Source organism: Podarcis liolepis, assembly GCF_965112155.1.
Source record: "Podarcis liolepis genome assembly, chromosome: 1".
In the NCBI taxonomy this organism is placed as follows: Eukaryota; Metazoa; Chordata; class Lepidosauria; order Squamata; family Lacertidae; genus Podarcis; species Podarcis liolepis.
The window spans coordinates 117,494,106-117,509,998 of record NC_139554.1 but is presented as its reverse complement, the minus strand read 5'-3'; the positions used below and the strand labels follow the sequence as shown (position 1 = coordinate 117,509,998).

At 45.9% G+C, this 15,893-nt stretch overlaps 1 protein-coding gene and 1 long non-coding RNA gene across 4 annotated transcripts in view; one reads left to right on the top strand and one right to left on the bottom strand.

Moving 5' to 3' along the window:
- The window catches only part of DCAF17 (DDB1 and CUL4 associated factor 17), a 29,610-nt gene that overhangs the window by 3,161 nt on the left and 10,556 nt on the right, over positions 1-15,893 (top strand). For all 3 annotated transcript variants that reach the window (XM_083468847.1, XM_083468848.1, XM_083468846.1), the window contains 8 exons: positions 1,379-1,482; positions 6,085-6,175; positions 7,770-7,906; positions 9,741-9,819; positions 11,053-11,142; positions 11,940-12,047; positions 13,971-14,073; positions 15,733-15,875. In XM_083468847.1, coding sequence (XP_083324973.1) covers positions 1,379-1,482; positions 6,085-6,175; positions 7,770-7,906; positions 9,741-9,819; positions 11,053-11,142; positions 11,940-12,047; positions 13,971-14,073; positions 15,733-15,875 — 855 coding nt within the window. The remainder of the gene's footprint in view (positions 1-1,378; positions 1,483-6,084; positions 6,176-7,769; positions 7,907-9,740; positions 9,820-11,052; positions 11,143-11,939; positions 12,048-13,970; positions 14,074-15,732; positions 15,876-15,893) is intronic.
- LOC310691168 overlaps positions 1-15,893 on the bottom strand; it is a 72,587-nt gene that overhangs the window by 51,188 nt on the left and 5,506 nt on the right. The gene's annotated exons all lie outside the window — the stretch shown is intronic.

Sequence of the window (15,893 nt, the reverse complement as noted above, 5' to 3'; positions counted from 1 at the left end):
GGTTTCTCATGTAGAAAATTTGTAGTGTGTGAAGCAGTACTAACAGGGTGAATTTTCAGGGATTGTTAATGCAGGCAAGATTAAGAGGACTTTAATTTGATACACGGGATGCGGGTGGCACTGTGGGTTAAACCACAGATCCTAGGACTTGCCAATCAGAAGGTCGGCGGTTCGAATCCCCGCGACGGGGTGAGCTCCCGTTGCTCGGTCCCTGCTCCTGCCAACCTAGCAGTTCGAAAGCCTGTTAAAGTGCAAGTAGATAAATAGGTACCGCTCTGGTGGGAAGGTAAACGGGGTTTCCGTGTGCTGCTCTGGTTCGCCAGAAGCGGCTTAGTCATGCTGGCCACATGAACTGTACGCCGGCTCCCTCGGCCAGTAAAGCGAGATGAGCGCCACAACCCCAGAGTCAGTCACGACTGGACCTAATGGTCAGGAGTCCCTTTACCTTTAATTTGATACACAGAAGATCAATGAGTTTCACACACAGTATTACTGACTCTTTTGGTTCTGTCATTGGTGCAATCCAATAAGTATCTACTCTGAAGTCCCATATTTGTTCATTGGGCTTACTCCTGAATGTTTATATTGTCTATTTAAAAAAAATAAAGATCCTGACCTGCGGATGCCTGGGCTCCACTGAGGGTGACCAAGAAAGAAAATCAATTTTTAAAAAAGGAAACAAAAACCATGCTTTATAATCCAATATGATTTCTCCTCCTTGGTTATGAAATCAAAGCCCCCTATCTTGCTAGAAGTTGTTGATGTAAGGTGAGTTCAGGGGTAACTCAGGGTAACTATGAGAAATTGTAGAAACTTTTTGGATTCTATAGTTAAGACTTTGTAGTTGAAGATGGAAAAGGTCTGCCGTTCTTTATCACCTCAGCCCAAAATATTTGTAATGTAGAAATGCTACTTCTTCTTAATTTATGTTTTCTTTTCACCTTAATTAAGACATTACTGAAACCTATGCATGCCCACACATAGGCACACGATTGCAGCCATAGACCTCAGATTCCTGTTGTACAGGCTTTGTATCTGTAATGGAAGCCAGTGGAAATGTGTTTAATTGATACAAAAAATGTAATAATGCCGTGCACATTTTACATTTTATTAAACCAAGGAAGTATAACGTTCCTTCTTACATGCAAAAATGTGTTTTTATTCACAAAATCCCTGTTTTTCTTATCTTTTACAGTAGTATATAATCATTTAAAAACAATCCAGTTTGTTAGAGTTCCTTTCCTAGGATCCTTTAGCCTAATACGGAAAACAGGCTTTGCATTCACTACAAAATGAATACAAATGATTAATGTAGGGCCATTTCAGGTACATTTCCTAAACCACATTTTTTATAACAGATCACTGTGATTTATTTCAGGAAAGTACAACATTCAGGAATGTTTGGACAACACATTCCACATCTCCAATTGCTTATCAAAGCGGGAGGATTTATTTCGACAATTATCGGTGCTGTGTGAGCAGGTATTTAATTTAAAAAACACACATTTAGAAGTGATTTTTCTCCTACATCGTGTGACGCTATCTCCTTCATAAATAGTTGTAAAATGGAGGATTGCAAAGTGGCACGGAATATCTCATTTTAAGAACAACAGTATTTTTGGGGAGACAACGTGCTGCAGTGGTTAGAGTGTTGAACCTTGAACTAGAAGTGGGGAGAACAAAGTTCAAATCCCTAGTCTGCCATGGTTTTATATATATACAGTGGTACCTTGGGTTAAGTACTTAATTCGTTCCGGAGGTCCGTTCTTAACCTGAAACTGTTCTTAACCTGAAGCACCACTTTTCTAATGGGGCCGCCGGAGCCTGATTTCTGCTCTTATCCTGAAGCAAAGTTCTTAACCTGAAGCACTATTTCTGGGTAAGCGGAGTCTGTAACCTGAAGCGTATGTAACCTGAAGCGTATGTAACCTGAAGCGTATGTAACCTGAGGTACCACTGTGTGTGTGTGTGTGTGTGTGTGTGTGTGTGTACACACACACATAGTCATGCCTCAGGTTACAGACACTTCAGGTTGAGTTTTTTCGGGTTGCAGACCGCCGAAACCTGGAAATACTGGAACGGGTTACTTCCGGGTTTCGGCACATGCGCAGAAGCGCTAAATTGCACTTTGCGCATGCGCAGAAGCACCCAATTGCAACCCGCGCGTGTGCAGATGTGCCACTGCAGGTTGTGGACATGCATCCCTCATGGATCACGTTTGCAACCCGAGCGTCCACTGTATATACACACACACGTGGGCGCATGTGCACACATACACATCTTATATACATGCGTTTGTGTATGTGTGTGTAAGTCACTTTAAGACAAAAGATTTTTTTGTTTGTAAGTGACAAGTAAATATAATAAATAAGACCTCTTTATTTTTGCATTCACATCCGAGGTCAAAATTGTTTTTCAAACGGGAGAGGATTTATGTTAAAAGAAAGGCACGTGGTTGTTTAGAAATCCTAAGCATATGGATTTTTAAATAACTGCATGAATACACGTGCCTGCACACAGCTGTATGCATACAGGCGGCGACCATTTCGAGCGGGGGTTCCGTTCCTGCCCCCCACCATCAGTGGAGCGTGTCACTTGGCCACACCTAAAAGGGTTGCTGTGTGTAATTCAGTGAATGTATTAGTCGTGCTGCCACGCAAGCTGAGAGAAAAGAACAAACGGAGTTGTCGCTGTTTCCATTTGTAGTGGAAAGTTTGTTTTATTACTGTGCAATTTATGCATCCCAAATCACTTTGATACTGCTTCATCCGTCGTTTTACAATTGAACAAGAATTTGAGTAATTGTTGGTGTAATTGTGGTCGTGCGTTTTATGTCTTTTTTTAATCTTGCTCTGGCTGTTTGCTGAAGTGCTTTGGTTAAATCTGTAAATAAAGACTTTGGTAAAATGTAACCGGGAAGAATAGCCTGTCTAGTAAAGTGGGATATTTGTCCCCTGAGCTCCCAGTTCAGCTCTAGGGTGGCCATTTATGTTTTGATTTTAAAAAGAGGGCAACTGAGGAGATAGATTTGCATAATATTTGCATATGTGCACAAATAGGCATAGTTACAAATTTAGAATTCAAATAGAAATGCAATGCACCTCTTCATAGTGGGAAAGATCATGAGCGGTGACCTGTGTACCTGCTCAGTTTGTTGCTCAAGTTTTTATTGTCGAAGGCCAGCTTAAAGGCTCCTTCACTGCTGTTTCTGGTTCTTTAACTCTTCATCGGACTTAGGCCAGAGAGACCTTCAAACTGAAGACTCCTTCAGGCAGAGGACTGGCCTCAGCAAAGTAGGACACATGGCCATTGTGCTACTGTTGTTGCTGCTCTCAAACAGTCATATTAGTTTAGGAGTCACCAATTCTTTTTAAGCTGGCGCCACCCTTAGAGACAGAAAGAAAAAAATGGGTGTAAAAGTGAAATCCAGTTGAATAAATCTGAACCTTGAAGGGCTCGTGGAGCTGAAAGAGGAAGCAGGAAAGAGCGTCGCTCTTGCAACTTCCTCCTCCAGCTCTACGCAGGTGGCGCTGTGATCTAAACCGCTGAGCTTCTTGAGCTCGCCGATCAGAAGCTGGGCGGTTCAAATCCCCACGACGGAGTGAGTTCCCGTTGCTCTGTCCCGGCTCCTGCCAACCTAGCAGTTCGAAAGCACACCAGTGCAAGCAGATAAATGGGTACCGCTGCAGCGGGAAGGTAAACGACATTTCTGTGTGCTCTGGTTTCCGTCACAGTGTCCTGTTGCACCAGAAGCGGTTTAGTCATGCTGGCCACATGGCCCAGGAAGCTGTCTGTGCATGAACGCCGGCTCCCTCGGCCTGAAAGCGAGATGAGTGCCGCAACCTCATAGTTGCCTTTGACTGGACCTAACCATCCAGGGGTCCTTTACCTTTTACCTTACTTTTAAGGGGAGAAAAGAAGGGCTCAGACATTTTGTGCATGCCACGGCCAGACCTCAAGGGTGATAAGGCGCCAGTGGTTGCCTGTCTTAGTTGTTGTTTTTAAGTTGTAGACTGCCCTACCACTGCAATTGTAGCATCTGTGGGCACTTACAGTAGGTTTAAAAAATAGCATCCAACAGAAATCAAATAATCTTGGTTATGGCATTTAGGGAAGCAGCCATATGTCACAACATACCGTATTTTTCGCCCTATAGGACGCACTTTTTCCCCTCCAAAAATGAAGGGGAAATGTGTGTGCGTCTTATGGGGCGAATGCAGGCTTTCGCTGAAGCCTGGAGAGCGAGGGGGGTCGGTACGCACCGACCCCTCTCGCTCTCCAGGCTTCAGGAAGCTATCCGCTAGCTGTGGGAGACCCAGCTCTCCCAGGGCTAGCGGAGAGCTTGCCTGCACCCAGAAGCTTGGGGCACGCTGAGCTCCGCACGCCCCAAGCTTCGGGATTAGCGCAGCGCTCCGCTAGCCCTGGGAGAACCACGCGGCTCTCCCAGGGCTAGCGGAGACCTTGCCTGCACCCAGAAGCTTGGGGCGCGCTGAGCTCCGCACGCCCCAAGCTTCGGGATTAGCGCAGCAGTCCGCTAGCCCTGGGAGAGCCGCGCGGCTCTCCCACGGCTAGCGAACTGCTTGCCGGCACCCAGAAGCTTGGGGCGCGCTGAGCTCCGCACGCCCCAAGCTTCGGGATTAGCGCAGCGCACCTGGGGGGGGGAGTAAAAAAATTTTCCCTTTATTTCCCCCCAAAAAAACTAGGTGCGTCCTATGGGCTGGTGCGTCTTATGGGGCGAAAAATACGGTACATGCACCTCTCCTTGGCATTGGTGCAACTTGTTCATTTTAGGCTCTGAACATAATGATCTTCCTGCAGAGTGTTAGGAGTTCAGCCTACACTCGAGTAGGACCCTGGCAGAGACACATGCCCGACTGGCATGTTCTCTCCCTCCTGGTCTTTCGTTCAGGAGCTTCAAAAGCTTTCTTCTGCCCAAACATCACAGCGACAGATGCCAACAGATATCGGCACACTTAGGGATCCACAGAAGTCTGCGCAGTTCGCATGACAGACCTCAGCAACTCAGCATTTTGGCTAATCTACTTTATTTACATATAAACACACGGAGCACTGCAACATGGCTCCCTCTCTCTCTAGCATCAGACAGCAAAGAGAAAAAGAACAAAGGACAATAGTCCCACTTCACGGAACACAGTAACACAAACATCCTGTCTTCGTCACTTCCCACTCTGTTGAGTCAAAACATATATTGTCATGTGAAAGACAACAATCCCATGACTGCAATCATGGAGCAGGAATTCTAACACAGAGGAGCTCCTTAGATGGTAATGTGCATTACTTCAAAGTGCAGTAAGCCAGCCCAACTGGGTTTTTGAGGACCATCCTGGCTCATGTTGCTGAGTGAGGCATGGACATCTTCCCAGAAGTCTTGCCCTGATGGTACCTTTGCACCTCAGAGATGACAGGCAAGAACAGGAGAGCTTTTGCCAGAGGCAGTCCCAGGCCCCTGCCTTCTCTGGCAATAGGAGGGACAAGGGAATGAAGAGGAGAGAAAGGACTTGGTCTTTGCTAAGGGTGCTGGGAATTGTACCTCTGTAAGGGATGAACTGGGATGCAGGTGGTGCTGTGGGTAAAACCACAGAGCCTAGGGCTTGCCGATCAGAAGGTTGGCGGTTCGAATCCCCATGACGGGGTGAGCTTCCGTTTCTCGGTCCCTGCTCCTGCCAACCTAGCAGTTCAAAAGCACGTCAAAGTGCAAGTAGATAAATAGGTACCACTCCGGCGGGAAGGTAAACGGTGTTTCCGTGCGCTGCTCTGGTTTGCCAGAAGTGGCTTAGTCATACTGGCCACATGACCCGGAAGCTGTACACCGGCTCCCTCGGCCAGTAAAGCGAGATGAGCGCCGCAACCCCAGAGTCATCCGTGGCTGGACCTAATGGTCAGGGGTCCCTTTACCTTTACCCTAAGGGGTGAACTACAGTTCTCAGGATTCTGGGGGCATGGGCGTCATGACCTATATGTACGGTGTGTATAAAGTCTTGATTGTTGTTTATAATAATAGCTAAAAAGACTTTTTGAATCATGCGAAATAATATACTCTTAATTCCTGCCTCGCTTTCTCAGTACCACACCGGAGCCGAGGATAATTTATCAAATGCCAAGGCGGCCTAGATCGGAAAAAATAGAAGATGCTTTGTTATTGGAATGCCCAGTGGTAAGATTTCTTTCCCCCCTCCCCAACGAAACAACTTTGCTGAGAAAAACAAGAACCAGACTCCCTTGTGTCATCTTTAGCATATTATTATTTTCCTTCCTTCTTTCCTTTTAACTAGAAGTCCAACACATGAAATAATCTCTGGGGAGACATCTTTTGGGACTAAAGTAATCATCTTTTAAAGTGTGAGCAGCTCCTGTCTGTTCAGGCATTTACATGTGTACAGTCATCTTCCGATAATCAGGTTCAAATACGCTATGGGTGTGGACAAAACTCATCATTTTGTAAGCTTCGTTACAAGATTGTGAAGCCTCAACACACTGTTTAAGAAAGTTATAAAGGAAGCAGCTGATGGGTTTGCAAGTCATAATAGGGTGCACGTTCTGAAAATCCACACCTGAGGCTGCTGTAACTAGCAAGTGCTTGTGTTGTGCTATGTTGCTGTTGCATTATTCCATATTGGAAACAGTGTTAGAAACAGAGATATGAAAGCTAGGAGCTAAAAGGCACCTTAAACCTAGGTTATGGGTGCAACAATGGAATGTCTAGGCTCACTTTTTATAACAAGAATTTAAAGCTGGAAATGAATGAACTGCAGCTAAAATATTAGGTTCATTTTTCACAAGGTCTATTCCTTCCCCTCCCCACCCCCTAATATCCTTAAGAGGGTCTCTTCTCCAGTCTTCAGAGAGTAGCTGGAAGTGGGGAGGCAGAAAAAGCTCTTCCTTTCCTCCCACTCTGCAGTTTTAATCTGAAGTCTTAGGCGCAGTACTGCCCCCAGAGCTCAGAAACAGCTCGCGCTACTGAAATTCCCTGTCGCAAAATGCGCCAGGAACAAGGAGCTTCGAACACTGATTGTAAGGATGGCAAAATATCCATTCGCACAACAGCTGGAGGGTGAAGGGGCTCATATGTTACAAGTCCAGAAGTGGGGTGTCATGTGTCGCTTGTGTGTTCTGCCCACAAGGACACATTGCACAGCCCATTGGGATCCCTGTCAGAGGTGAACCAAGTCTCCAAATTGTGTAGAGCAAATGTTCAGAGGTGCCTTAAGTTCAGCGCTTCGCATTTTCTCTGTAGGAGAGCCAGTGTGGTGTAGTGGTTAAGAGCAGTGGACTCGTAATCTGGTGAACCGGGTTTGCTTCCCTGCTCCTCCACATGCAGCTGCTGGGTGACCTTGGGCCAGTCACACTTCTCTGAAGTCTCTCAGCCCCACTCACCTCACAGAGTGTTTGTTGTGAGGGGAGGAAAGGAAAGGAGATTGTTAGCCGCTTTGAGACTCCTTGAGGGGAGTGAAAGGCGGGATATCAAGTCCAAACTCCTCCTCCTCTTCTTCTTCTAGTATTCACACAGGTTCACTATTTGGGGTTGGGATGCGAACCCTTGTCGCGGTTGAGAATCGCTTCACAGATAAGGAGCTGAGACTCCAACAAAGAGATGGGGGGGAGGTGCCCGTGGTTGTAGTTATTATCATTACTATTCTTAATAATGATTTAATTTCTATACCACCCTTCCTCTGAGGATCACAGGGCGGTTTACAATATAAAAACACAAAAATACACAACATAGGAACATTCTCTATTTCTTAATACAGGGTGAAGTGCTGCCAACTCCATCAGACTACAAACCTTCCTTGTTGGTTCTGACAGCAAACAACTGGCTCTTTCGCCTTTCTGCAAGTACGGGAGAAATACTTGAAAAAGTGTACCTTACTTCCCACTGCAAATTCAGGTAAAGAAGGTAGGCTTTAGTATAAGATTGCTTGAGGGTTACTTCTCAGCACAGAGTGAAATCCTGTGAATGCTTACTTGAAAGCAAGTCCCTCCTAGTGGGGCATACTACTCTAGGCCACTATCCTGTGTCCACTTACTAGCGAGTAAGAGCCATTGAACTCAGCAGGACTTCATTTCAGCACAATCCAAAGTACATTGCCTCACAAGTAGGAATGGATAAATATACCTCGTGGTATATCATTTTTCCAGCTTTAAATTTAGTTCTCCACATTTCTGCAGCAATTTGCATTTTTAAAAAAAAATCCTGTGAAAATTTGCCAGCCTTTTAATATGAATTTCTCATTAAAAAGCCAATTTGTTTGCTGTAGATTTGACTAATATACAGAACTGCATACAAACAACTGCATGTTATGGTGCATTTTTGTAAGCAGTCTTCCCTTGTGTGTTTTTTTTGTCTGTTATTTTTGCTAATATATGCATTTTAACACATATTTGCCCCTAATAGAATGCAAATCTTTACGTATTGTTTGGTTGGAGAACTGTATTTGTACAATCTGGAGAGGTGTGACTTTCAGAAGTTGGCTGCCTTTTGATTCGCAGGTTGGTTGGAGAAGTGCAGATTGAATAATTTCTTATTGAAATGCAAACAAAGCCAAATTTCCTTCCAAACTCCCTGGAATTGATAATTGTCTGTATTTCTGAGTCATGCACTCAGGATGGAAGCACCAACCTTTATCAGATTAAGACCAGCCTTTGCCTTAATCATAGCCTTTTCTTGGAAGCTGGAAGAGGTGATAGCTGCTTGGGTCCCAAGGAAGATTGATTCCAAAATGATTTTAATATCTCTTTCTTACTGGGGAGAGAATGCTTCTGCTTCTTCAGGGCTTGCTTAGTACCAACAGAGCCTTTTAAGGTGCTTGTTTAACAGTGACTGCCATTGCCAACTTCCTTTTGTCCAAGTAGGTCAGTCCTTTTTCTTGGCAGTTCCAGAATGGGAAAAGGGCAGCAGGGAATGGCGTGATGGGGTGGCAGCTCTCACCCGACCTCTAGTCAGCTGCTGCCTTCCAGGAGGGGTGAGGAGGTGGCGAGGTCAGTGTGGTGCAAATGGAGGAACCTCAGGTTGGCTCCTCTGCTATGTTTGCACCGCAGCAACACTGTTAGAATTCCTGCTCCGTGATTTCAGTCATGGGATTGTTGTCTATCATATGACGGTATGTGTTTTGACTTCACAGAGTGGGAAGTGACAGAGACAGGATGTTTGTGTTACTGTGTTCCGTGAAGTGGGACTATTGTCCTTTGTTTTCTCTCTGCTGTCTGATCCTAGAGAGAGAGGGAGCCATGTTGCAGTGCTCCGTGTGTTTATATGTAAATAAAGTAGATTAGCCAAAATGCTGAATTGCTGAGGTCTGTCATGCGAACTGCGCAGACTTCTGCGGATCCCTAAGTATGCCGATGTCTGTTAGCATCTGTCGCTGTGATGTTCGAGCAGAAGAAAGCTTTTGAAGCTCCCGAACGATCGACCAGGAGGGAGGGAACATGCCAGTTGGGTAGTATGTGTCTCTGCCAGGGTCCTACTCGAGTTTAGGCTGAGCTCCTGACAAACACAACCCATCAGAGGTCAAGCAGAGTGCCACTGTCCACTGTTGGTAGAAGGAAGGGCCTGAGAGAGTGAAGTCTTCAAAGCATCTCAGCGAGGGATTTGCCACGGGCCCCATTTTCTAAAGGACGTTGAAAACAAAGCCGTTCACTTTCCCAGAAAATAAATGGCATTTCATTTTGGTGTGTTTTGGTCCGTTTACCTTTTATTTGGTCCGTTTACCTTTTACCACTAGATATCTAAGTTGGGATGTTCCTCAAGAGGTCATGGTTGTCAAGTCAGCTCAGCAGAAGCTCCCTGCGGCCGCACGGCAGGTACGTTGGCTGGAAAGTATTTGCTTTCAAAAGGAGACCTTTTGGGGTGCTTCTCATGTCATGCTATGCAGAAAGCTTCAGGAACTGCTTCTCCCTGATTTTGCTTATGTGATTACAGTGGTACCTCGGGTTAAGTACTTAATTCGTTCTGGAGGTCCGTTCTTAACCTGAAACTGTTCTTAACCCGAGGTACTATTTCTGGGTTAGCGGAGTCTGTAACCTGAAGCGTACGTAGCCCGAGGTACCACTGTACTGTGTCTTTAAAGGACAAGGATACTTGGGGCATCCGAGTCTATAAAGTATCTTAGAACTTTGGGAGTCCCAGATCTGACTCGAGATGCCTTGTGAACAGCGTACGAAGCTCCCATTGTTCCAGGCACGTTTTGCGACAAGGAATTTCTTTAGCGCAAGCCGTTTCTGAGCTCTGGGCGCAGTACTGCGCCAAAGATTTCAGATTAAAGCTGCAGAGTGGAAGGAAAGGAAGAGCTTTTTCTGCCTCCCCACTTCCAGCTACTCTATGAAGACCGGAGAAGAGACCCTCTTAATAATATTACAGTGGTACCTCGGGTTACATACGCTTCAGGTTACAGACTCCACTAACCCAGAAATAGTGCTTCAGGTTAAGAACTTTGCTTCAGGGTGAGAACAGAAATTGTGCTCCGTCAGCGCGGCGGCAGCAGGAGGCCCCATTAGCTAAAGTGGTGCTTCAGGTTAAGAACAGTTTCAGGTTAAGTATGGACCTCCAGAACGAATTAAGTACTTAACCCGAGGTACCACTGTAAGGGGGTGGGCAGGGGAAGGACTAGACCATGTGAAAAATGAACCTAATATTTTAGCTGCAGTTCTTTCATTTCCAGCTTTGTATCCTTGTTATAAAAAAAGTGTGCCTAGACATTCTGTTGTTGAGCCCATAACCTAGGTTTAAGGTGCCCTTTAGCTCCTAGCTTTCATATCTCAGTTTCTGACACTGCTTGTTAATGGCTCGATCCAACTTGGGCAATCTTATCCAGATCACCCCACTCACCTCTTAATTCGGGAAGCACAGAAAGCCGATCCACACCCCTAGTGCATCTGTTTTCAGAGTGGTAGCCATGTTGCTCTCTCCCGAGAGATTCTACCATCATAAGTGCATACCTTTATATGTGCTTGAGGATAACGATAATTCATAACTACCTCTGTCTTATCATGCCCAAGCTGAAGTGTGATAACTGTTTCCGGCATGTTCCTTCCTAGGCTGGCATCCAGCAGTCTGTGCTTTTCTTCCTTGCCGTGTTCAGAGTTCTTCCGCTTTCGTTCATTGGGATGCTAGAACTTGACAAAAAAGTAAGTCTGTTATACTAGGGGTTAGGTAAAGGTAAAGGGACCCCTGACCACCTAGGTCCAGTCGTAACCGACACTGGGGTTGCGGCGCTCATCTCGTTTTATTGGCCAAGGGAGCCGGCGTACAGCTTCCGGGTCATGTGGCCAGCAGGACTAAGCCGCTTCTGGCAAACCAGAGCAGCGCACAGAAATGCCGTTTACCCTCCTGCCGGAGCGGTACCTATTTATCTACTTGCACTTGACGTGCTTTCGAACTGCTAGGTTGGCAGGAGCAGGGACTGAGCAACAGGAGCTCCACCCCGTCGTGGGGATTCAAACTGCGCACCTTCTGATTGGCAAGTCCTAGGCTCTGTGGTTCAACCCATAGCGCCACCCGCGTCCCAATATCCTAGGGGTTAGCTGGCCTCTTTTCGAGTGTTCTCAGAAAGTAATGCCATCGATCGGTACAAATTCCTAATTTTAGAAAGCCTGAGAAGCCATTACTACTACTACTACTACTACTACTACTATTAAATTTACCATATTTTTCCATGTATAACACACCCCGTATACAAGACGCTCCCTATTTTGAGGGACTCAAAATTAAGAAAATGGGGGCAATTGCCTCCATGTATAAGACTACCCCCTCCCTTTTAACATTATTTTTTAGTTTAAAAAAAATAGTCTTATACACAGAAAAGTACAGTATATACTGCGCTGTATGGCTCCGGGTCCTAATTTCTAACCAATGCTGGTGATTTTTGTCAAGTGTAGGAGGCCTCTACTGATCTCTTCATTTATTTTCTTTCCGCTCAATCCAGATCTTTGGAAACAGCATGACAGACGCCACGTTGTCTCATAACATGCTGGTTGTGACGCACAGCTCTGGCCTAGTCAGGCTGTACAGCTTCCAGGCTATCTCGGAGCAGGTAAAGGACCACGAGCAGAATCAGTGCAGCGCCATTGATGCAGAAGTTGTTTTAGAGTAACATAGCGAACATGCTTAAGGTTGGGGAGAAGCAGCAGCAGGAGGGGAAAAGCAAAGGTAAAAAGGCATTGATATGAGTCAGTTACAAATATCCCCTACTGCATATCAGCATAAACTTGGTTCCTGAATCATACAGAGAGGGCGAATTTGCTCTCCACGGAGCTCCAAAAGAAGTGTATGGGAAAAGAACAACAACGGGAACAAAATGAGGTCAACTTATTTTTTGTGGGCGGCAGAGATGTGCCTCCCCAGATTGGACTTTCCCAACCTGATGCCCTTCAGAGATTGCTGGTGTGCAGCTTCTGCCATCCCCGGCAACTGGTCGTGTGACTAATGGCGTTTGGTGTTCAACGGGGCGTTTGCAGGGCACCTGGCTGGAGAAGGCCATTGTTCCAAAAACCGAGCCAGCAGTATCATCCTAGCCGTAGCATTTTGCAGTGCCTCAGAACCTTTGTCAGCCACATTCCCTTCTGTGGGCAACCTTCCTCATGCTGGTAAGTGGACAGGACCCTGAGGCAAAACCAGCCAGGCTCGGATGGTCCTTCATCCAGACTAGGGTGGTCCAACGCCCAGCCCAAGGCCTGCATGTGGCCCTCGAGGCAACATTTGACGCTCTCCACCCCAGCCTTCCCCAAGCCAGGTAATTGAGGCACTGGGCTTGGGGAAGGAGGTGTGAGGGCCCTGACATTGTCCTAGATGTCCTAGAGCATCTAGATCAAGGGAAGTAATAGTGCCACTGTATTCTGCTCTGGTCAGACCTCACCTGGAGTACTGTGTCCAGTTCTGGGCACCACAATTCAAGAAGGACACTGACAAACTGGAACGTGTCCAGAGGAGGGCAACCAAAATGGTCAAAGGCCTGGAAACGATGCCTTATGAGGAACGGCTAAGGGAGCTAGGCATGTTTAGCCGGGAGAAGAGGAGGTTAAGGGGTGATATGATAGCCATGTTCAAATATATAAAAGGATGTCACATAGAGGAGGAAGAAAGGTTGTTTTCTGCTGCTCCAGAGAAGCGGACACGGAGCAATGGATCCAAACTACAAGAAAGAAGATTCCACCTAAACATTAGGAAGAACTTCCTGACAGTAAGAGCTGTTTGACAGTGGAATTTGCTGCCAAGGAGTGTGGTGGAGTCTCCTGCTTTGGAGGTCTTTAAGCAGAGACTTGACAACCATATGTCAGGAGTGCTCTGATGGTGTTTCCTGCTTGGCAGGGGGTTGGACTCGATGGCCTTTGTGGTCTATTCCAACTCTATGATTCTATGATATGATTCTACTTCCCAAAGCCTAGTTAGTGCTTTCCCTGCATTGGGAAGGAGGTGGAAGGGCTCTAGGACCCTACCAGAGCCTTGCAACTCCTTCCCAAAGGCCAACCCGGCTTTGGGAAGGCAGCACAAGGGGTGGGGAGGTGGGGTGTCAGATTTTGGCCTTGCTTGCCTCTGGCCCTGCCCAACAAGGCAGTGTGCATCCTGTGGGTTCCCTGCCAAAGTACGGCCCACGTGGTCTGAAAAGTTGGACTGCCCTGATTCAGGCAAGCGAGAGGCATCCAGAGTTCAAGATCACATTCCAGCCAGGCAAGAACGCTTTGGGTGCAAAGGAAGGGCCAGTGAGGGGCAAGGCCTGGAAGAGTTCTGAGGACCAAACAGAACGGGCCCTTCTAGGCTTCAGGTTCTCGCTCCGTTTTCATTTGCGTATGCTTCCAGAGATAAATGTTGAAGCTCAGATTTAGAAACAAGGAATAACTTAAAAACAAGCAGACTTAAAACTTCCTTAGATGAGGAAACAGTGCAGCAACTTTCTTGAGAATAGAACAATCATACATGTGTCAAAAGAATTAATCAGGTTTCTTTTGTTTTCTTTTAGTTCACAGTGTGCCAGGTGGATCTGGGACAAAAGTACTTGAACGGCAGAGGTGGGATTGTGGGAAAATACCCCTTTGGCATTCCCTGCAATATTAAAATAACAGGTATTTCTATGGGGTTATAGTTTCATTACCACAAGTGGTCAGTTTCATGTTTTAGAAAAAGCCCTAGCGCTGCCAGTAACTGCTGCTTTTATGTGCATTGGTATAGTAATTGTTTTAGAATTTGTATTAATACCATTAATGCAGTCCTTTGCGTGTCTCCTCAGAAGTAAACACCACTGCATTAGTTTGGGCTTACTCCCAGGAAAGGATATATAGGATTGCAGCCTTTCTCCCTCCCTCCCTCCCTCCCTCTCTCTCTCTCTCTCTCTCTCTCTAGCTTTGGACTTATCCTGTCCCCTGTGGCTTTGGAGAGCATAAAACCTAGTACAGTCGTACCTTGGAAGTCAAATGGAATCCGTTCTGGAAGTCGAGTTGACTTCCAAAACGTTCAGAAACCAAAGCGCAGCTTCTGATTGGCTGCAGGAAGCTCCTGCAGCCAATCGGAAGCCCCGTCAGGCATTCAGCTTCCAAAAGCAGTTTGCAAACCAGAACGGTCACTTCCAGGGTTGCAGCGTTGCAGAGCCAAAACATTCGAGAACTAAGCTATTTGAAAACCAAGGTACGACTGTACTGTGCAATTTGCAATTTGCAATGCAATGTAACAGCTTCAGATGGTAAGACAGTTATGTCCATTCCTGGATCAGGCACTAGCTTGACCACTACTGTCCATGCAAGATTGGATAACTGCAATGTGCTCCACATGGGTTCAGAATGCAGCTAGGCTGCTTTGGGGAGCAAACTATCGCCAGCATATTGCTTGCAAGATTTGCAGAGGCAACCAATCCGTTACCAGGCAGACTTTAAGGTTTTGGTGCTAACATACAAGGCCATGTGCAGCTCAGGACCAGGTTACTTAGGAGACCACATTATCCCTTGTGTATGAAATAGGTCACGGCATTATCCGGGAGACTTCTTCCTTGAAGTTCCTAAAATACTAGAAGCCCACTCCACAGTAGCTCTGCGCTACTGGGCTTTCAGCATGTCTTATGAGAGTTGGCAGGCACCTAACATGTGTACTTTGTAGAAACAATTGAAGATATTTTTGTTCCGGCAAGCTATCCTTAGTGGTCATTTTGTACTGTTTTGTAAACTGTTTTTGACTATTTATATACTATACTTGTGAAATGCCCTGAGACACACGTGAAAGGCGATTCACAAATTACCGTATTTTTTGCTCTATAAGACTCACTTTTTCCCTCCTAAAAAGTCAGGGGAAATGTGTGTGCGTCTTATGGAGCGAGTGCAGGCTGCGCAGCTATCCCAGAAGCCAGAACAGCAAGAGGGATCGCTGCTTTTGCTGCGCAGCAAAAATATCCCTCTTGCTGTTCTGGCTTCTGAGATTCAGAATATTTTTTTTCTTGTTTTCTTCCTCCAAAAACTAGGTGCGTCTTATGGTCTGGTGCATCTTATAGAGCGAAAAATACGGTAATAAAATAAACACAACCTGTAAAGGGAAAATGTGATTTCTTGTGGCCTTTATTATATTGTCCAGGTGTCTGTTTTGTGTACTGCTAATTGAAAGCAAGGTTGCAGGGTTCCACACAATCATTGTTGCACTATAAACTTTCGGTGTTTAGTGGCCGTAAACATGTGTGTGATCTTTAAAACTTTACCGAAGAACAAATGGAATTACGAAGCTGTTCATGTTAACATTCGCAGGTACCCCAGATCTGCTTTTTGAAGTGTCTTCCCTGGAGAACACATTTCAAATTGGAGGCTACCCTTGGCATTACATCATCACTCCTAACAAGAAAAAACAGAGAGGAATCTTCCACGTTTGTTCGTTGAAAGACCACGCTTTGGTAAAGCTGTTCAAGTGT